This window comes from Fusarium odoratissimum (assembly GCF_000260195.1).
Source record: "Fusarium odoratissimum NRRL 54006 unplaced genomic scaffold supercont1.1, whole genome shotgun sequence".
Lineage (NCBI taxonomy): Eukaryota > Fungi > Ascomycota > Sordariomycetes > Hypocreales > Nectriaceae > Fusarium > Fusarium odoratissimum.
The window spans coordinates 98899-119493 of NW_022158687.1; the positions used below are offsets into that span (position 1 = coordinate 98899).

The 20595-nt window shown below is 51.4% G+C and overlaps 12 protein-coding genes across 12 annotated transcripts; 6 read left to right on the forward strand and 6 right to left on the reverse strand.

Moving 5' to 3' along the window:
- Positions 1 to 103: 103 nt before the first annotated feature.
- FOIG_00047 (uncharacterized protein) lies at positions 104 to 2258 on the forward strand. Its single transcript, XM_031196024.1, has 2 exons — positions 104 to 1486; positions 1533 to 2258. The coding sequence occupies exons 1-2, from the start codon at positions 296 to 298 to the stop codon at positions 1881 to 1883; spliced, it is 1542 nt and encodes a 513-aa protein (XP_031071791.1). The 5' UTR covers positions 104 to 295; the 3' UTR covers positions 1884 to 2258.
- On the reverse strand, positions 2151 to 4278 carry FOIG_00048 (triacylglycerol lipase). The gene is made up of 3 exons (XM_031196025.1): positions 3780 to 4278; positions 3316 to 3733; positions 2151 to 3269 (listed from the first exon to the last, which is right to left on the reverse strand). The coding sequence occupies exons 1-3, from the start codon at positions 4079 to 4081 to the stop codon at positions 2229 to 2231; spliced, it is 1761 nt and encodes a 586-aa protein (XP_031071792.1). The 5' UTR covers positions 4082 to 4278; the 3' UTR covers positions 2151 to 2228.
- A 110-nt stretch (positions 4279 to 4388) lies between these two features.
- Positions 4389 to 6388, reverse strand: FOIG_00049 (transporter MCH1). Its single transcript, XM_031196026.1, has one exon. It carries the CDS (start codon positions 6276 to 6278, stop codon positions 4581 to 4583), a length of 1698 nt encoding a protein of 565 aa, XP_031071793.1. The 5' UTR covers positions 6279 to 6388; the 3' UTR covers positions 4389 to 4580.
- A 2039-nt stretch (positions 6389 to 8427) lies between these two features.
- On the reverse strand, positions 8428 to 9721 carry FOIG_00050 (uncharacterized protein; the record flags this gene model as incomplete). Its single annotated transcript, XM_031196027.1, has 5 exons — positions 9651 to 9721; positions 9471 to 9595; positions 9067 to 9414; positions 8866 to 9012; positions 8428 to 8672 (listed from the first exon to the last, which is right to left on the reverse strand). Exons 1-5 carry the CDS (start codon positions 9716 to 9718, stop codon positions 8428 to 8430), a joined length of 933 nt encoding a protein of 310 aa, XP_031071794.1. The 5' UTR covers positions 9719 to 9721.
- Positions 9722 to 9751: 30 nt separating this feature from the next.
- On the reverse strand, positions 9752 to 11247 carry FOIG_00051 (uncharacterized protein; the record flags this gene model as incomplete). The annotated part of the gene is made up of 5 exons (XM_031196028.1): positions 9752 to 9933; positions 9997 to 10087; positions 10390 to 10698; positions 11042 to 11124; positions 11172 to 11247. 5 exons carry the CDS (start codon positions 11245 to 11247, stop codon positions 9752 to 9754), a joined length of 741 nt encoding a protein of 246 aa, XP_031071795.1.
- A 584-nt stretch (positions 11248 to 11831) lies between these two features.
- Positions 11832 to 13694, forward strand: FOIG_00052 (uncharacterized protein; the record flags this gene model as incomplete). Its single annotated transcript, XM_031196029.1, has 3 exons — positions 11832 to 12487; positions 12537 to 12814; positions 12862 to 13694. The coding sequence occupies 3 exons, from the start codon at positions 11832 to 11834 to the stop codon at positions 13692 to 13694; spliced, it is 1767 nt and encodes a 588-aa protein (XP_031071796.1).
- Positions 13695 to 13703: 9 nt separating this feature from the next.
- On the forward strand, positions 13704 to 14218 carry FOIG_00053 (uncharacterized protein; the record flags this gene model as incomplete). Its single annotated transcript, XM_031196030.1, has 2 exons — positions 13704 to 13946; positions 14135 to 14218. The coding sequence occupies 2 exons, from the start codon at positions 13704 to 13706 to the stop codon at positions 14216 to 14218; spliced, it is 327 nt and encodes a 108-aa protein (XP_031071797.1).
- Positions 14219 to 14299: 81 nt separating this feature from the next.
- On the reverse strand, positions 14300 to 15817 carry FOIG_00054 (uncharacterized protein). The gene has a single exon (XM_031196031.1). It carries the CDS (start codon positions 15770 to 15772, stop codon positions 14387 to 14389), a length of 1386 nt encoding a protein of 461 aa, XP_031071798.1. The 5' UTR covers positions 15773 to 15817; the 3' UTR covers positions 14300 to 14386.
- Positions 15818 to 15917: 100 nt separating this feature from the next.
- On the forward strand, positions 15918 to 17356 carry FOIG_00055 (uncharacterized protein). The gene has a single exon (XM_031196032.1). It carries the CDS (start codon positions 15935 to 15937, stop codon positions 16988 to 16990), a length of 1056 nt encoding a protein of 351 aa, XP_031071799.1. The 5' UTR covers positions 15918 to 15934; the 3' UTR covers positions 16991 to 17356.
- A 691-nt stretch (positions 17357 to 18047) lies between these two features.
- FOIG_00056 (uncharacterized protein) lies at positions 18048 to 18682 on the reverse strand (the record flags this gene model as incomplete). The annotated part of the gene is made up of 2 exons (XM_031196033.1): positions 18048 to 18364; positions 18640 to 18682. 2 exons carry the CDS (start codon positions 18680 to 18682, stop codon positions 18048 to 18050), a joined length of 360 nt encoding a protein of 119 aa, XP_031071800.1.
- Positions 18683 to 19175: 493 nt separating this feature from the next.
- Positions 19176 to 19361, forward strand: FOIG_00057 (uncharacterized protein; the record flags this gene model as incomplete). Its single annotated transcript, XM_031196034.1, has 1 exon — positions 19176 to 19361. The coding sequence occupies one exon, from the start codon at positions 19176 to 19178 to the stop codon at positions 19359 to 19361; it is 186 nt and encodes a 61-aa protein (XP_031071801.1).
- A 538-nt stretch (positions 19362 to 19899) lies between these two features.
- Positions 19900 to 20442, forward strand: FOIG_00058 (uncharacterized protein; the record flags this gene model as incomplete). The annotated part of the gene is made up of 2 exons (XM_031196035.1): positions 19900 to 19992; positions 20128 to 20442. The coding sequence occupies 2 exons, from the start codon at positions 19900 to 19902 to the stop codon at positions 20440 to 20442; spliced, it is 408 nt and encodes a 135-aa protein (XP_031071802.1).
- Positions 20443 to 20595: the final 153 nt, after the last annotated feature.

Below are 20595 nucleotides of genomic sequence, written 5' to 3' on the forward strand. Positions count from 1 at the left end.
CTCCGCTTTCTCCACCGCCCTCTTTTTCCGCGGGAAAATATCTCCCATCTTAGCCATACCCAACTCCATCAGCTCATTCCCCCGCATCCCAGTTTTTAGTTAACTTACCTATCTCAGAACACCCTAGCTAGCGGTATCTCAATACCTCCACTCAACTTATCGCAACTGCTCCACTGATACCCCGGATCATGAATCGTATAATCGCCCCCGGGTTCAAAAAGGCCGCTCAGTCGCTGTTGTTTTCACACAGCAGGACGAGAACCATCTCCTCTGAACAACATCTTATAACTTCATCATGGCGGATACAAAGAACGATATCGAGGTGGACAAGAAGATCATCCCTCTTGACCACGACGACGTCGAGGCTGATATCAAGAATGGCACGGTTACTGACCTCGATGAGGCAGAATTGTTCCTCCAGCAACATGGCATTGCTCACTCCCGCCTAAGCGAGCTCATGGCCGATGAAGAAGCCCTCAAGAAACTCCGCAAAAAAGTCGACTGGTCACTCATGCCGCTCCTCTGCGGAACATATCTTCTTCAATATGTCGATAAACAAGCCCTCGGCTACTCAGCCGTATTCGATCTCTTCTCAACAACAGGCATGACTTCAGACGAATACTCGTGGATGGCGTCCATCTTTTACTTTGCATACCTCGTCGCTGAGTGGCCTGCCTCGTACCTCGCACAGCGTTTACCAACCGGCACCATCGTCAGCACATTCGTCATCACCTGGGGCTCTATCCTCTGCCTCACAGCAGCATGCCAGAACTTCGCCGGTCTAGCAGTCTGTCGTTTCCTCCTCGGCGCTTTCGAAGCTGTAATCACACCCGCCTTCATGCTCATCGTCTCGCAATGGTTCCGCCGCGAAACACAGCCTGCGCGCGCAGGTCTATTCTACTGCTTCAACGGCTTCGGCGCCATGTTTGGCGGCATTCTCTTCTACGGCGTCGGCCAGGCGAAAGGATGGGATGTCTGGCGGACTATCTACGTGCTCTGCGGCGGACTGACTATCTGCTGGGGTGTAATCCTGTTCTTCTTCCTGCCCAACAACATCCTCACTGCGAAGCGGTTTAGCGTTGAGGAGCGTGCGATGCTGATTGCGCAGAGCGCGAGGAATAAGACGGGTGTGTTTAATAGGAAGATCAAGTGGAATCAGATCAGGGAGGTCTTTGTGGACTCGCAGATCTGGTTGCTGTTCTTCTTTACGTTGTTGAATGAGGTTATTAACGGAGGTATTGCGAACTTTTCCAAGTTGATCGTTAAGGGGTTCACGCATGATGCGCTATTGACGACGGCGTATGGAATTCCGTACGGTGCTTGCAACGCGATCTTTATGTTTACGGGACCGTATGTTGCGTCCAAGTTCAAGAACGTGAGGACGATTGTTATGTGTGTTTGGCTTTTGCCGACGCTTATTGCTGTTACGCTGTTCTGGCAACTTCCTCGCTCCAACAAGGGCGGTCTTCTTGCTGGGTACTACATGGTATGTCCCCAATTACCCTCGATCTGAATCCTTTCTAACCGTTTAGTGTGCTTCTTTCGTCGGCGCTCTCATCGTCGCTCTTCAAATGCCCGCCTCAAACGTCGGCGGCTACACCAAGCGAACTACCGCCACAGCCTTTGTATTCCTCGCCTACTGCATCGGCAACATCATCGGACCACACGGCTTCATTGGCTCCGAAGCACCAATCTACCAGACTGGCTGCAAGCTTATTATCGGCTGTGTAGCAGGCCAAGTTGTCATTGCGATTGCTCTTCGCTTCGTGCTCATCCGTCGAAACCGTCTTCGTGATGCTCAAGGCCCTGTTGTGGAGGATGAGAATGCTGTGTTGCAGGATCTCACTGACCTTGAGAATCCCAACTTCCGATACTCTTACTAGTTATGGGAGAAGTTTTATGATGTCATGAGTGTTGTTTAGTTAGTGCTGGCTACAGTCAATTGAAGCTTTGGTCTTGGACCCTGTGTACCCCGGATTCGGTGATGACTCGGGAACCTGTGCGTGAAATCTGGGGTATTCCACTTTGGCGTTACTTTTACGTAAAGGAGTTGACGTAACCAGGTGGTTATGCAGGATGCTAGGTTATTGATCCCGGGGTTTCTTGGCAAGACGGGGTAGACATGGGCTAGTCAAGGCGATGTTTGTTTCTCCGGGCATAATACATATCACTTGGTCTACGGAGTCATGTACTCGAGATCAACCGTTTAGTTTCATTCGATGTGATCTCTAGTCCTCCCACTTGGACGAAACCCTCCACCAAAACTCACACTGCTCATCTCCCCACGTAAACTCAACCAACTCAGCTGCCTTTCCAACCCCCGTCCCCCCAGCCCTCTCATCATTCCCCCTCCCAAGCAACATCGTCTTTCCCTTCCCATCCTCAAACGGGGTCCACTCCGGTCTATGCGAAAACCTTCCCTTTATAGCATTCGGGTTCCCTTTGGTGATGAAACTTGTACAATACGCATGGAACTGTCCAGAGACTTCCCTCTGCGCAGGTGAAATCTCCCGAACTTCTCGGTTAAACGTCTGATATCGCATTTGATCGCCGTGATTGGCGCCAAAGAGGGCGGTTTTGTTAAGGGCCCAGTGGTACAGATATGCGGGTTGGGCGTCTGGGTGGTATGTTGCCCAGATTACGGTTTGGCGGACCGGGCATGTATATGCGTAGTGGCCGTATGCTGCCTCGAGGCGTTTGTACTGGGATCTTACGCCGGGAATACCACGAGTGTCGAGATGTGGTGAGTCTGGGTTTGTTGAGGGATCAGGATACAGCTTCTCAAGTTCCGCAACTTCAGTGGGTGTAAGATGCGGTAGAAGCTCGCGAAAGAAGCCCGTGAAATCTTCAGGTTTATCGGCTTTTTGGGGGACGTAGAAAGCACCCTCGTTCGCCGCTGAGCCCGTCAAGATAGGAACTCTATGGAACTTGCCAGACTTCCATGCCTCGATAGGTCGTCGTGAAATGACGTCTCCGTCGATGACAGGCTGCCATGCCCAACGAATAGAAGGATCTGAACGTTTAAACACCTCCTTTCCTGCTTTGTCCACAGTTTCTGAAGGGAGTCCTCGGAGGCAAGTGAGGATCTTGGGATCTTTGAGGTTCTTGAAGTGTGAGCAGGGTGTCAGGTCGACAAGTTCCCGGAAGTGCTGGGTGTTGAGAGCAGCGTTTGGGGGGTGGACTGCACGGGCGGTATGAGCTCCTGAGTCCATGATTGCTTTGTGGAAGAGCTTCTTGGGCTGATTGATGTCCATGATGAGATGTCCAATCTGTAGTTGTTAGTAACGGTTTGAGACAAAAAAGGAGGCCACTTACACCATGAGCTGCAGCGCTCAGTCCCATGATGGTAACATCATCAGGATCGCCACCAAAAGCAGCAATGTTCTCTTGAACCCATTCAAGCGCGACATACATATCCTTTAGACCAAGGTTCAACAGACCTTCGTTAGCAGTCAACTCAGTATTCAGTCCACCGAATACACCAATGCGATATTGCATGCTAACAGCGATGTACGGTTCTTCTGAGAAAGCAAGCATGATATGCGAGTTATGCATCCTTGCAGCACCGCGATTGAACGCCCCTCCAGGAATAAGAACAGCGACGGGAAGTTTCCCCTGGCTTGGTGTATGGCCTTTCTTACGCCAGATGTTGATGGTGAGACAATCCTCTGATTCATAGTCTGGACCGAGGACGGGGTCTTTAAGGAAAGGAACGAGTTGTATGCCAGGACATCTTTAAAGGTCAGTATAAACTTCAACATGATGCTTTGTGAACTCACCTTGGCCCTAGATAGTAAGCTTCGATCGTCTCATTGCTCTCACCCACTAGCTCAGCATGTCTGAACCGTCGTTCACCAACCGGAGGCAAAGCATACGGAATTCCCATGAATCCCTCCAACGGTTCAGGAAACGTCCCATCATCAACAAACTTGCCAATAATGTTTCCCTGCTTGATCCTCACAGAAGGCAATGCCTCTGGTCCAGAACGTCCAAAGACATCAGGATACGCTGTAAACGCAGCAGCCAAGAGGACAGGCAACGCAGCCAACCACGTCCACGAACTTCCCTTGCGTTCAGCCATGTTTGATTATGATAACATCCAATCTTGAACCATACTACCTACACGATCGTGCTATTTAGATAACAGCCATTGACACTTTTCCGTCGGGCGTAACGTCCAAGTTCCCCGGATTAGTTCCCCGAGACTTTCCTATCTGGATGATTTGCAAGGAACCAAGTGGGAACGCCGATGCACAGAGTTTAGAGCTACGGTTGTTAAATTTGAGATCCGTGCTGATCGGCTACTAAGCTTGGGCTCCGAGACGATAAGTTATCAAGAGAGGGGGAGGTTGGCCGCGGGAAACTTGTACCCTAGTCAAATGATAGTGGTGGAGTCTGATCTGAAATCCGGGGTAAGCTGCATGCATGCAGGGAGCTTTGACGAACGGAACAACGGCAGACTAAGGAACGCTATGTATTCAATGATATCAGAAATATGCTGCTATGAGATGAACTAGACCGACCCACGTATGCTGTCTATCCAAAACGCCAAGACGATGAGATGCCGAAATAATAACATGCTAAATCACAATTCCACGCTGCGACCATCCACCTCTACCTTTCCAGGCCCAGATCAATAACCCAACAGCAACCCACACAGTAATAGTCTCAGCCCAATAAGTCGGAGCATAGCACTGTTCACCATAGCAGAATAAATCACCACGTTCTTCACTCCCAGGCGCAGACTTTGAGTTATTCGCGCCGTTCTGATACGTCGCTGAGTAGACGAGTCCCCAGAACGTAGACCCTGCTGCGGGAAGCATACCGATGATGCCGAAATTCGTAGCAAAGTTCTCTACGCCCCAGATGATTGTGACGATCAAGGGCGTGAGACTGAAGATTGCGCCGTAGCCTGCGCCAACAAGACCTGAGACGAGCCAGAATCGTTCAGCGTGGTTTTGGACAAGGCCGGATGCGAGGATTAATAGACCGATTGAGAGGAGTGTTGCGAAGAATGCCATGAAGGCGACGCGGGAGATGGAGAAGCGGTTGCTCACTGCAGAACGGGCATGCGGTGCTTGAACATGCTGTGTCTGGGGATATGGTGCCAGAAGATCTGTCAGAGTTCCGATGAAGATACGAGAAGCAGTATTGGTGACGCCAAAGATGGACACATGTGTCGCCGCTGAAGTGCGATGGCTTAGGCCTTCCATCTCAGGCGGTGTAAGTGTACCGATGATTGTACCCAAATTGTTGATAAAAGCCTCGCCTGGTCCAACGATCAGAAGAAACGCCAGAGCAAATGGCCACATGGTGCGATCAGACAGGAACGAACGCGTTTCAGCGTTGAGGACCCAGTTCTTCTTCCACTTTGCATCGTCTTTCGACGGATCAAGTAGTGCTGAGCCCTCCGTCTCATCACCAGTCGCACCGTAACTCCTCTCGGACCTGCCGAGTAGAGAGCTCCCATCAAGTAATCCGCTCTGCTCCAGCTCCTCAATGGCCTCGTCGATAAGCTCGTCTTCATCCACGACACGTAACGTGAATGTGCCCAGCATACCCATGGAAAAGGTCAGAATGGCGAGGAAGAGGAAGAAGCGGAATACGTCCAAGTCGCCCTTGGACCCGTCTGGTCGCGTCTCAGTGAACAGACGAGTTCCCGCTTGACTCAGCCACATAGGACTCAATCCAAAACAAGTAATGGGCGTAGCGAGCGCCAATCCTCGATAACGACCTTTTCCAAAATTTTTGGCACAAGACGACACAGAAGCCATATAAAGCGAGCACGTCGCGATTCCGATGCACACAAACGCAAACATCAAAAACGGAACGGACCAATCTCCATTGACACGATATCCCGGATGGCTGCGAAACTCCAGATCCAATTTTCGATAAACGCCCGCTGCGATGCCATATCCGCTGCCAAAGAGGATTCCTCCCGCCAGCGCAAGCGGTTTTAGCCCAACGCGATCGCAGATATACCCGATGAGCGAAATAGGAAGGTACAGCGCGACAGAGCCGGCGATAGCGACAGCGTTGACCTGGAATTGGGTGTAGTGTAATCGAGACTGGAGAAGAGGCGCGTAGAGGGAGAATACGACGATGGAGCCGCAGGCGAGGGCTATGATGTTTGCTGCGATGAAGGCGATGAAGCGGAGGGCTTGTTTCTCTTTGTTTCTTCGCGCGGGGGAGGATGAGTCGGAGGATGAGGCGTAGGAGCTGTGTGTGGAGATTTGGTCGGCATCGAGGCGCGTGTCGTCGGGGGTGGGAGACGACATAGTGATGAGGTTGAAGGATGTTTGAGGAGGGAGGGTTTAGGGAAGTTTCATGGTTGAAATAGATAGAGTTGGTGAATGTGAATCACGTCAGTTGGGACTGGTCCATCGCGATCCCACGTCATGGGTCATGCTTCGAATCTTACCCCACAATTTTGTGCCGAGGTCGGACACAATTCCGGATCAGTCAGAGGCAGACCGTTATCAATCTTATCAATCTTGATAGACTTGACCACGGGCTTCATCAAACTGCCTTGACTTTTGGCTCGTTGAAAAGTGATTCATGTGTTTCACCGGGTCAGACATGGAGTAAGAAACATCATACACTAAATCACAGCTGATTCACGGCCAGTAAATTTGGAACACATGTCTCGGTCATGCATTTTGTGATACAGACTACCCTAGAGAGTTACCAACAACAACGGGGCGGACTGTTAAGGGCAAGGCATGGCTGAGACGTGTATGTCTTGTGTCTTTACAGCAACGAATAAGGTGAGCGAAATTAAATTGGTCGTCCGTCTGATGAAGACGAACACCTGGACGACACTCAGGAACAGCTGCACATCATGTTCGCTTCAGGTCTTCCATCATCCCTCCTTGCCACATGTAACCCGGAGGACTTCTCCAACGATGAGAGATTGACATGACATGACTGAAGGCGACCAACATTGTCAGTAACGAGCGCATGATCATCAAATCTGGCCAGCTTTTCGGCACCAGAGGAGAGGTATCAGGTTTTCGAAATGGTGTGTCGTATCCTGAATCAACAAAGATGAAACAAGCTCCCTCAATATTTCATGATCGGAAAGCAGGGGCGCTGGCGGGGGTAAAAGGCAGTGATCCTTGGGCGGCGGACCTCTGAGAGCGGCAGGCTTCCGGTAGTCACCACCGTTGATGGCTTTAAATCCTCCCTGCGGTCTTATTTGTGATCGGTATTGGTGCGGGATCTTTTTAACTTTTTTCGCTGCTCAACTGTTGCTTGTGGCCCGGTTAGTGGGTAGTGAACGCGTGGGTACAGTGAGGGGATAGGAAGTGTTGAAGTGCTTGCGAAGGATCGGGTACTCTTCAAGGTTGGGTTGGAATCGTCGTTATTGGAGATTTAAACACCGCCGGGCTTCTTCAGCCGTGGCAGGACGGTCTCGCGGCACATATTATTGCGAGAAGGCTCAAGTGTTCTGTGACCATTCTCCGAGAAGAGTGATGGCAAACTGTGAGCGTGGAAGGGGAGCAGTTACCTATCACTGGGTATTCTGCGTCGATGGGGAGCTGCCGGGCATGAGATATGAGGTAGATCCACCGCTCATGTTTGAAGGTGATGATGAACATGTCCTGCGTGGAACCATTAGATGTTGTACAACATGAACCTGTGAGGCGCGTACCTCAGCAATAATGCTCTTAAGCCCCTTCCATCGATACAAAAGTCAGGAAATTAGGTCCAGTGTTGAGGCCGAGCCGGGATTCCCTATGTTGACGAGCGGCACTGCAATTGGAGGTTCGCGTCGTCTCCGTTCAATCAACGATGAAGTAGGGGTGGTCGCCGGGAGACGTGGCTCAAACGTGGCCGACGGTATGCAGAAGCGTCTTACATGCTTCCAGCTCGACGCAAATCTGTTTCCGAAGCGCTGTCGTGTTCATGGATGTAGAGGGCGCTAAAACGGTGGAGTGGTGTGGATGATACTGGAGTGCTGCGGACACTACATGTTAGAACCTTCGCAATGTTTCAGTAGGGTTGAAACATACCTGATGACATATGAAACACACCGGAAGTGTCGCTGATGCAGAATTAGAATGAAATGAAACGATAGGCGTTGTCACACTCGGAAGAAGGAAGTGTGTAGACGGAGGATGGAATGCACCTTGCAAGACATGTTGGGGTCAATGGACGAGAGTAAGGAAGACAAGAGTTGAGTGTAAATGAATGCTCCTTGTTTAGCTACAGGCCGCCTGTTCTCGCCGACCACCGGACACCCTCTTCACACACAGATCCAGTTGTTGTCAACATATATCGATATGGAAATGGCCGTACGCGGCAACCGCTTGTCGAGTTTGCGTTTGGAGCACTCGGCATCCATTTCCTCATCCTTGACGACGGCGCCGTCCTCCATTTCCTCATCCTTCGACGGCGCCGTCCTCCATTCCCTCATCCTTGATGTTATTGTCGTTCATCATCAGGGTCTTCGACTTCGAGTTTAACCTTGTGGCCAGCAAGCACTGCCATATCATCGTCCTTCAATAGCTCCATCCTCCGTTTCTTCATCCTTGACGACACCTTCCATTTCCTCATCTTTGACAATGGCCTCGCTAAGCTTCGGCAATGAAGTTGACCAGGATCCTGGCAAAGGAATGTCGCCTGCTTGGCCAGTTCAAGAAGATTGAAAGCAGCCGCTTGACCGCGGACTGCCAGAGCATCGGTGAGCTCCTTGAGGTTGTCAAGCCGAGCATTGGTGATTATAAGCTCTCAGCCACAGGTCCCAACTGCAAATAACACATCTCGCCGACCTCCTGCACTCCCCAAAATTGGGAGGGCTGAACTCCGCGCGGAATGTCACCGCCCCCAAGAATGTGGGCGGGAAGATGGTTTGCACCATACACAGAGCGACGTGCAGCCTCCATGACATCGATACCGCGTTCGATTCGATGTTCAGTCCGCTCCGCCGGCCCTTCTCTTCTGCTTGGCTGACTTTACGCTGACCACGGGCCCACTCGCCGTTCCTGATCAAGCGCGCCCGGGCAGGGCCTATTGGGGTTCAAAGTTAGCTCCTGAACATGCCTCTCTGTGTGATCGACATACCGCTGTTCACCTCAATATGAGGGATGAGTATTGGCGTCAACATACTCAGGAAGCTGGCACAGATAAATGGGGGTCTCGTAGACCTCCTCGTCGTCGGACGCGGACATGGCACCGTGTCCTGGGGCGGGATACTGAACCTGGGATGGTCCTGGGCCAACACCCTGAAGGTGAGAGGGACCCAGATACATCTACACAGGCAACCCCAGTACGCTGTCACGACAGAGCGAGCAGTATGGCCCTGGGCCAACATACTGATGGTGAGAGGGGCCCGGATACATCTGAATAGGTTCATGGAACTGTGGATGAGAATGTTGGGGCATGTCCATGTATGTGAAGCCACGGACGGGCCTGTTAGGATGTCAAGTCAGCTTCCACGAATATGCCTCTCAGTGTTCTCGACATACCACTTTTCACCTCGCTATGAGGGATGGACATTGGCCTCAACATCCCCAAGAAGCTGACACAGAGACATGGTCTCGTAGACCTCGTCTTCATCGGGCCTGGGTTTGGGAGCGCGCCCTGGTAGGGCCTGTTTGGTGTCAGGTTAGCTTCCACGAACGTGCCTCTCAGTGTTTTCGACGTACCGCTTTTCACCATCACCAGCCGAATGTACTAGCCCTGAAAATGGATGGCGCTCAAGCGTCTCACTCATACCTCGCGCTCAAGATAGAAATGAAACCAGGTTCTAGACCTCTCCATTGGCATCCATGCTGGATGGTAGAGCGGCAACGGTTTGAACGACCTCATTCATGGGCATGAACTTGCCAGTGAGCACTTGCTGTGGCTGGTACTCCTGGCTTGCCACAATCGGGGCGGCCGGTTCGTCGTCGGAACCAGCCTTCTTGGGCTTGGGGCCCCGATTGCGACCTGGATTGAAGGTTTGATTAGTCGACTAGATTATTGCGACCAGAGCGGAAGCATAAGGCTTACCAGAAGTAGTCTCCTTGACAAGAGTCGCCGGGGCGTTGCCATCAGCTGCCTGATGCTTCAAAGCCCCAATCTTCTTATTGAAAAAGGTCCACTGGTTCATCCGAGTAGCACGCCCTGGTAGGGCCTATTGAAGCCCCAAGATTAGCTCCTGCAAACATGCCTTGGTAACTATCACATACCGCATGTCACCTCATAATGAGGGATGGATGTCAGCGTCAACATCCTCCAACAAGTTGAACAGAGACATGTCTCATCCAAGTAGCGTGTCTTGATAAGGCCTGTAAGCGTGTCAAATTTAGCTCTTATGAACATGCATCTCAGTGTTCACAACATACCGCTTTCACCTCATTACGAGGGATGGATGTTCAAATTACCCATACGTGGGGACGGTACCTGCCCTGAGAGAGGGCGGAGACTTGATGCGGAGTAGAAGCTCTGGCACCAACTGCGGTATACGATGAAGCCCAGGGTGTTGTCATTCGACTGTTCATGCTTCATCCATGGAGCAGGGGACAGAGGATCACCCTCAGTGGGGGGAAGGTCGAGAGCCGGTGAAATGATGCCAGCGTGTTGATCGAGAATCCGAAGGTTGTTGTGTTTCGCAAATGCAGTGCAAAATACAGCTGGTGAACGGGGAAATAGCAGGGCACCTAGCATGAGGGGAGGAGCGAGATCCGCTTTAGAGGCGGTCTCTATCACCCTCTGCGTAGGTCATACTCCGGAGGTGGCACTCAACATCGCCCCGATTTGAATGGGGGCACGAGCTGTGATAGTCTTGAGGGCTGTCGACAGGGCCTTGACGCTGGCTTCCTCGGAATCAAAGTAGTCTTGATCCTGGAGAGTTGCGGGGTAGTCAAGCGAGCACCCGACGATGGAGAGGCGAGGACCGGATCCGCCTCAGAGGCGGTCTCTATCAGCCTCCGACGTGGGTCTCACCCCGCAGCAGACACTCGGCAGTATCACCAAAGTCCGAAAACTTGGGATCACCTCATCTGTCAAATGTCAGTGTCGAGTCCAACGAAGATGCTCGGGGGGCGTCACTCACGCGTTGAACCTCTGCTGGGTTCGGCGCGCTCTCGACATCCCTTGAAAATCCACGGGTGGAAATAATTCTCACGCCACGTCGTACTGCATGAGGGGTTAGCATCGATCTTTCTTGCTCCCAAGAGTCATACTTGTGACTGTGAGCGTTGGCTGGCCGAGGTCTCGATGAACCTGGGCAAGGCCGGCCGTCTTACTCCCAGGAGCCATACTCACTTATGGCAGTGAGCGTTGGCCAGCCAAAGTCACACTGGGCCTGAGCGAGGCGGTGCTCATGGTACGAAAGGGACTGGGCGATGAAAAGTCAGTTCAACTCTGGATGTCACCCAAGAGCTGTGGGATATTCCAATGAAAAGTATACCTTGTTGATTGATAGTTAAAGCATATGATATCTCAACGAGATATATCAAGCCAACACAGTGAAGAGACTTGTGCATTTGGGAAGTGCGGTGCGCAGTGTTAAGAAATATTGTTTGCTATGAAGGAGGTAATGAATGTTTGGATGAAGGAGAATGAATAAGAAATATTTTTTGTGTGTGTTGGAAATTATTGTGAAATTATTGGGAGCTTTTGTTGTGAGGAAGAAGGCCAGGAGGTGACAGTGCCAGAGAAGTGGATCATGTGACCAGTGCAATATGCAGATGTTGCCCAAGTCAAGTCCTCTACAGGAGGGGAACTTGCCTTGGTAACACTCATTTCTCAACTCCGCAAAACCCGTCCATTTTCACTTTTTTCTTTACCACTCACTAATTCTGATCGGTCTACACGCATAGACGCGTCAAAGACTTGCAGTCATGGACGAAAATGACAAGTCCTTGCTCGCAGCCTCCCGGAAGGATGAGCTCGATACTCTCTTCGCCAGCCTGTCACCCTTTGACATCCTCTACCTCAGAAAGAAAATCTCGGAGACCACAATCGTCCTTGATGGACTAGAGAAGCTACCTCCTGAGATGGTGTGTGAGATACTGAAGTATTTCGACTTTGACGACTACCGTGCTTGCCTCGCTGTGAGTAAGAGCTGGAAAGCCAAGTTTGGGCAAAGGGAGACGATGGCTCAAGCACTCCATAACTTCTTCCCTGGCCTCGTGCCCATGAACCCCAAAGATCACCCCCAAAAGCTCTTCTCGCTCGAGCTCAACAAGCACCTCAAGTGGATGCATCCTCACGATAGCCGAACGTGGACTCCGTGGGATCTGTCCACAAACCACTTCTTCTCCCGGCAGAGTGCATCAGTCCATTCCAAAGGTGTTCCGTGGCCCTTCCTGTACAACAAGGGAAGGCTGGTGTGGCAGCTGTCGACGCGGATCATCATCGTTGACGACATACGCAAGGCGAATCGGGAGAGATTCAGCCCTCTTGCTAGTGCCATGAGAGGCGGGCGATTCCAGGCCGCTGCTATAAGCGATCAATTCCTGATCCTTCTAGACTTAGAGGCAGGACTGAACAAAATGTAAGTGACGAGCCAGCATTTCTTGGGATATGATCACTGACGTCTTTAGCCATGTCGCCAAGATGGACACCAGAGACTGGGTTGAGCTTACGCTCCCTACTGGTCTCGACCACGCATATGTAGACCTGAGGAAGATGTTCTTTGTCACCACAAATGGACAAATCTTTAGCTACAGCTGGCGTGAGACTCTTGAAAAAGTAGACCTGTCTGGAATTGGACATGCCTTTGGCCCCCAGCCAGGTTGCTATGGCTTGGCGCAAGTCCTACCACATCCTCAGCACGATAATGTTTTCTTCGCCGTCTGGGCGCTCTCCCACCCTGCTCGTGGTAAGTTCAACGATCCCCCGCTTCTCAACAGTGACTGACGCCAGTAGATCCGAGCCTCTGTACTCTGAAAGTGGTGAAGTTCAAGGACGGAAAGATTGTCGCCACCAAGACCAAGTCAATCCCCAACCCGCTGCAAAACCCCCAGCCGGGTTGCAACGAGGTCACCCGAGTGGCCATCACCTTCTCTAGCCGCAAGTCTGACGACCACGGTACTTACACCCTGGCCACCTACCGCTTCCAGGGCATTGAGAAGAGGAAGCTCGAGCTCTGCGACTGCTGTGACCCCAAGACCTTGAAGGGAGATTGGAATGTCATAACCTTCAACCTCTTCACAGAGTCCTTCGCCAACCACGAATTCCTCTCCGCAGACCCGGACCTCCGGTGGAACGGTCCTCGGGCCATGCAACATCATCGTAACGTCAAGAGACTTGCAGACGCCCATTTCTGGAAGGGAGATCTCGTCCTTGCGTCATCCATCACGTATGATGACCTAGGTCCTCACAACCAACCGGAGTATTATACAGAAACTCACCTGGAGACTCTCCGACCCCTCGACAGACCGGCAGCGCCCGTGCCCCAATGGAGACCTATGAAACACGCAGACCCTGGACAAGTACTACGAACAAAGGTGTTTCAAGATGATGACTTTCTCATTGTGCCCAGCCTGGGTGGAGTGGCACTCTACAAGCCGGAGAAACAGGCGCCGAACGCAGGGACGCTCTTCGACCACACCCTGCCATCTCAGGAACTGGTGCGGGAAAGTCTCCCGTTAAAGTTCCAGTTCTGGCAGAATGCCAGGTTCATTGAGCTGAAACATGAGGATGATCCGGTGGAGGACGATGAAGGCGGGGATGATGAAGGCGGGGACGACGGGAATTGAGGAGGGAACATGGTAGCGGCGGGCTGCCCCAGCCAATCATCGCCGTGTGGTGTCAACCGCAGGTCTGTCCCAGGAGGAACGAGAGTTCCTCGAAAATTACCGCCCGAGGATCTGCTTAAGCAAGAGAGGGTGCAGCCCAGGCCGCTACCAATTCAAAAGCTGGCGGTCCCAAGCAGTGGACATGGACTAGATGAGGTCACTCCTGTCCAATCTCCTGAGAAGTATCCTCCTGTTGCCGAGTCTAGTAACGCGGTTCGGTTTGCCCCTTCGCCGAACGCCCCTCTGGCTATCTCTTGAGTTTCACAACTGTCGGCGGTTTTTGCTTTTCTCTTTGTGTTCATCGGTAGAGGTTAGATCATCTTTATGTTATTGTTGTTGTTGAGCGTTAGGCTGATCAGGTTGAGGATAAGTTAAAAAGATTATCTTGCTATTGCCCTCAGAGCTTTGAGTGGATTCCCAATCGAAGGGCCATCAAAGATCGTGAGGATGAGGACGGCGATCCTGGCGTTAACGGAAAGGGATGAACAGGACCCCTAGATGGTTGCTACTGGTGTTAGAGATCATGTATGGCATTTGCATTGAGACATTATTACACTATTTCTTCATTCGCGATATCCTTACTGTTATGTGAACAGGGTAACATCGGAACGAGATAGCGCAAGAAAGTTACGGGATCAATTGATCTAACGGTACTAACGTCGACCCTGTGTAGCCGCAGTCACTTGTGCCCACCAATCATTAATCCCCTCAACATCGCACCAGTCCATCTCAATAGGGTTCTCAAACCACCACCGTCCATTCTTGCGATCACTCTCATACTTCTTCAAACTCCCGCCATCAAAACGATGGTTCTTCACACCCACAAGCAACACAGCACTTCCAACACGGGGAGTGAAAGCTTCTGGATCCAAAAAGACTGTGAGGTGGACTTGCTTTGACGTAGACGGGTCTGCGAGGCGTGCTACCCGCTGTCGGTAGGGCGGAAGACTCGAGGGTTCAACTGCGGAGAGTTGGGAGACTATGGCGAGGACGTTGCAGGACCAGTTCTGGGCGTAGGGCAGGTGGGGGATTTGGCGGAGGATGGTGAGCTTGAGGGGATTTTGGGGATTGTGCCAGTCGCGGGGCAGGGCGATTGCTTGGTGGGATGTTGGTGTCTCTTGTGTTATCTCAGTCTTTTGTGGACCTGGTGGCCTTCGGGATACCTCAGTCTTTTGTGGTGTATCAGGCTTCTGCAATGTCTCCTGCTTTTGTGGTGTTCGTGGTTTCAGTGAATGTTCTGCCTTTTGCGGTGTCTGTGGTTTCTGCAGTGTCTCTGTCTTTTGCGGTGTTCGTGGTTTCCGCCAGAGTTGTGCCTTTGTTGGTGTCTGCGGCTTCGGAAATGTCTCGGACTTTCGTGGAGACTCAGTCTTTGGTGGCGGAGGTGCCTTCTGAGGTGTCTTGGGCCTATTGGCATTCATGAGTCTCTCAAAGGCTTCGAAAGCTTCTTCGGCGGCTGCTTCGTCGACATCGTCAAACTCCAGATAATCCTCGAAGGCTGGTTTGGGGGGTCCCTTTGGAAGCTTGGGTTGATCAAGAGCCGGCCTGACCTCTGGCTCAGGTTCTGGTGCTGGCTTGGGCTGAGGTGCTAACTTTGCTTGAAGTGCTGGTGCCGGAACTTGTTGGGGTAGAGGTTCATCCTCCTTCTGAAGTGCTCGATATGTTTCGTTCCAACCGACTGTGATCAGGTCCCTCACCAACAGCATCACCATGCTCTGCTCACCAACGTCCTTCCAGTTGACATCGAACTTCTCACACCGAACATAAGCCCCAAAGGCGATGTCCCCCGTGGTGACGAAGCGATGCATATCAGGCGCCAATATCGCCTGAATACAGACCTCCCCATCACCGAGAAGAAGTCGAATGACCTGCCATCTTCCCGATCTTGAGACAGAAATGCGATCAACGCCCTCGACAAGAAAGATACTTCCGGGGACACAGTACCTTGTGCGTAAGATCTCACTGACAAGGGGTTTGAGTTCGAACGGTTCGCCTAGAAAAGTGTTGGCGGCGGCATTGAGCTTCAGCGATCGTTCAGGCATGTGTAATGATCCATCTGGTGTTGGTGTTGATGAAGATGAGATGAGATGAGTAAGTGCTAAGTTAGCTTTCAAGCGTGAATGAGGTCAGTATGCATTTATCCACTATTTACTCAAAGCGGGGTTTGTTCACAGAACACTCATCATTCCTCAACACAACTCAAAATGAACAGTCCGTACGCGAAAGAACTCACCGTAGCTATTGGCGCTTTGAAAAAAGCTGCTCAATTGAGCCAATCGATTGTTTCTGACAAGGATAAAGGCGCAACTGAGAAGGATGACTTAAGTCCTGTCACTGTTGCCGATTTTGCGGTTCAGGCGCTCCTCACAGCCACGATCAAGAATGCGTTTCCGGAGGACAAAGTTGTTGGGGAGGAGGATGCTTCGGACTTGAGGCAGAATTCTGTGTTGATGGAGAGGGTCTGGCAGCTTTTGGGGGGAATTGCTGGGGATGAGGATACAGTTTCGCTGTGCAAGTTGCCTGAGAGCAGGGAGCAGATGTGTGATCTTATTGATGAGTGCGGAGCTAGTAGCCCGTCTGCCAATGGGAGAACTTGGGTGTTTGATCCAATTGATGGGACTAAGACGTATCTTCTCGGTCAGCTTTATGCTATCAACATGGCTCTGCTTGTGGATGGTGAACAGTCTGTTGGGATCGTTGGTGCGCCGAATTTGTCAATTGACGCCCAGGCACCTCTCAAGAACGAAGATATTGATCCTAAAGACGAAGGATGTATCTTCTTCGCTGTCAAAGGTCACGGCGCTTACATCCGCCCCCTACGAACTGATCAACCAAGACGACTTCCTCTTTACACCAATCAGGACACCAGCCTCGTCACCAGCTCAACAGTCGACTCCGCCCTCTCCGGCATTCACGAAATCGTCGCCTCGCGTCTCAACACCCCTTATCCAGGAAACGACCTCCTGCCTTGGGTTCTTCGCTGGGCGGTTCTCGCAATGGGTCTCGGCAACACGACAGTCTGGGTTTACAAGCGTCGAGATCGATACGCTAAAGCTTGGGATCATGCGGGTGCCATGTTGTTGTTTGAAGAGACTGGTGGAAAGATTACGGATGTTCATGGGAAGAAGATTGATTTGACAGCGGGGAGGAAGATTAGTGCTAACTTTGGGTTTGTTGGTGCAAGGGAGGGGCATGAGAGGGTTTTGGGGGTTGTGAGGGAGGTGTTGATGGAGCAGGGGAAAGAGGAGTTCTTGAAGTGATGGGGCGCTGAGGGGTGATTGCGTTATGTATGGAAGAATTGGAAAAGTGTATTTCGCAAAGTTGCTTTGGAAGGGTCGTGTCTTGATGTGCAGGAGTTAGTTGCTGTCAAAGGTCATGTCCTCTCGCATGCATCGTGAGATTGAGGGCTCAATTGAAAGGGTGATATAAGTCTGGTTCCAGATCCCAACGCGCACATATAGTTCAGAAAGCCCCTAGATGATATCGCTAAAGTGCTAGAGTGTCAGCATGGGTGATGTTTCTGTGTGGTGGACCTTGAGCGTTTACTTGCGAGAGCGAACACAACACGACACAGATCAATGCCGGTTGTTGTTTATGGAGCAAGGCTGGTCAATGAATAAAGATGGTTATAAATTGAACTATCGACTTCGTAGCCACGTAACGAAGCTTCGTGATATTCGAACCTGCTCCCTCCTTCCAGAATACCCCTGTGGGAGGGATTCGACTGTAACTCGAACATTATGACTCGATACCTGGTTTAGCCAGAACCCGGTTAGCTCAGTACTCTCATTATACTGTGTTCTTACTCACTATCTTAAATGTGATGCTGTCTCAGGAATCTGCCACCGAGAAGGCATTTCCAGGGGAAGGGGACAGGTGATATTGACACTCTCCAATAATGCTGCACTTTACCAACCGAAGCTATCGAAATGGGTGTTGATTAAATCCGATTGCATAAATGAAGCGAACGAAGCAGGTGCTTGCTGGGTTGAGGGGTTGGCTGGGACTGAGAAGGTTGAGGCTGTTTGGCGCCCTGCACACGAAGTTGCTGAAAGCACTGCTGAGGCAGTTGGACAGGTTGTGCAATCGGCTAGTTTTGGTTGCGAGGGAGCTTGCACGGCAGGATTAGACAATTGCCCCTGACATAGCTACTGCGTTGCGCTTCCGATATTTTCATTGGAAAAATCGACCATGCAATGAGTAGATGCCTTCGAAAGGCGATGGACAATGCATCTGTTAGCTTAGCATGCAGTTGAGGAAATGCGCCAGGCCAACACCACGGCGTACTACGCCGGGCGACGGGCCTCAGCGGTTTCTTTAAGCACGCCATGTTCCGTCCCAGAGTCGGCCCCCAACGACCAAGGCGGCATGGGCAGCATTTTCCCTGCGTTGTGCGAGGAGGAAGATCTGATTGGTGCGGCGAGTTGGCACATACACCCAGGACGAAGACTCCGGCAGCTGTGACAATACCGTCGATGAAATAAACTTCAGGTATGGCTGGTTGGCTTGACTTGATGTTGTCTCTGGGAATTCGATCTTGATAATTGAAACGGTCGGGGGAAGACATGAGTCTGGCTTTGGAGTTGAAGCAGGAATTCGAGTTTGTGACTTCTTCTTGGGATTGGAAATAATACCTAAAATAAAACTTTAATAAATTAGCTTCTGTGACATCTTGGAATAGAAATGAACCCTGGTACTCACTTTGAGACGCTTTTGAGGCTGTCCTTTGATCAATATCGTGAACACTCGAAGCTGGGTAACGGAACACCCACTTTCCCGTCACCTCACAATCACTCCAAGTCTGTTCTTCGAATCAGTCTGCATTCCCATCTACTCACTTGTTCACGAAAAGTTGTTAAAGTGATCGGTACGTGTAGATAGGTGTTCACCTCGCTGTTCAACAACTTACCAGGGCCCCTTTGCTTGGCTACGATAGCTAGCTTGCCCTGCATGACAGATATTCACTATTGTCTCAGACAGAACTGTAAACGAAAAATATGAAAGTGAATGCTTGGTGAAGAAGACTGAGCCAGCACTGACGGGAAACCGTCACTTCTCCCCGCTGGACTCCCGCTGGCGCTGGCGCTGCTGCTCGGGAGGGGGTTAAGACTCTGGCAGAAATCCAACTCTCCCCTCGCTTTTCCCTTTCCACAAGACTTCCGAACTTCAGCAATCAAAATATTTGCAAAAGCTTTAACAAATACCAACGCAACCAGATTTCTTTCTATCTCGGAGCATCCTCTGCTACTCTTCAGAAGTCAAGAAGCCAAAAGTAAGTGAACTGTTTGCTTTATTCTTGTCATTCAAATCTCAGAGTCTCCTGTTTCTCCACAAGAACGAAAATCCGCTCGACCCAAAATACTCATCTCACGATCCTTCCCTTGAGTATTCGTCGAGATTTTTGAAGACCTTCCACTGACCTGTTTGTAGCTCCTGCCTACTATCATGTCACTTCCGTCATTCGTGCATCTCCCCCGTGAGGTTCACCTCCTGATCGGAAGGCACCTCCAGCCTTCTGAGATGGAGGGCCTCATCCTCTCGTCAAGGCACATGCGTGTCACCTATTGTCAAGCATTCTATCACTCACTCGCATTTCGTGGAACGAAAGCAGATCTGATGGGATACCTCTAGGCGTTTCTCCACGCCGAAGCCAACCGGCCCACTACCCGGGCAATGATCCACGCCGTCAAGTAAGCTTCAATCGTCTTGCACGAGACTACAGACCGCTACTAATACAGGATCCAGGCATGTCACGTTAGAGTTAGAGCCAGGACAACCATCACCAGGGCCGCAGGCAGAGTTAGTCCTACCACGACTTATCGCCAGCTCCTTGAGCGCGCTGTACAAACTCCAGGGGATCCAATTGGACCTCTGGTGGTTTTCAGATGCCCAAAGAGAGGAGCTGCGCAATAAGTGCGTGGCCCTGCCTGTCTGGACGGGCCTGCGGTCAATCCAGATGGAGGAAGCCGACCCAGAGCTTCTGGCTGTTCTGGCCAGCAAGACTCGGGCGGAGTCCTTCAGCGGACTGCAACTCGAGGGCCAGCTCAATTTGCAAGCCGCCAGGCGATGTTTTCCTTTTCTCAGATGACTGGCAATCCCATTTGAACTTCCCGCCGTGCCTGCTGGGAACCTAGCAAGCACGCCGGCGGGAGTTCACAACAACAGCGAAATGCTGCTGGACTTTGGTCGCCTGGAGTGGCTGGTGCTGGCGCCCGTCCAGCTTCCAGTGGGTGGAATGGAAGCGGTCCGCGCTGACCCAAAGGTACGTTTACTCATTATCTACTTCTGTCTCAGCATAGTCTAGGTCATAGACTTAAGCTGTCTGTATTGCGTCTATGACTAGTCTTGGCTACTTTTACCACTGTCTTAATATAAAGATTTACTATTGTTCTTGTAGCTTTTCGTGCGTGCCCTTGTCAAGGATGTGTCGAGTCTTCGACACCTTGAGCGGCTGGGGTTGGCGTTCCCGAGGGCAATCCTAGTGGCTCATCAACCCGGGGTCCCGGGGACTGGCACAGGTATGGACGCTGTCGAGCATTATGTTCGGCAGCTAAACAGCCATATCTTTGCCAAGCTCCCTGCACTAAAGCAGGTGGCCTTCCTTCATGGAACCACTGTCTTCAGGGCAGTAAGGGGGGCGGATGCCGCCATTCGTTTCTCTATCGAGAACGATTTGGACAGGCATGCGTTTCCCTTTGGGGCTCTGTACTGAGCTTGCTCAGGCCAGCCGGCGGCACCAGGGACACAGATCCTACCTCAACAGTAAGTCTTGATGATGCTTCCACGTTGCACGTTGAGAGTAGTTGATAATGTATTTGGGTAGCCATAACACTGCGGCAAGTCAAAATCTGATACGCGCCCACCG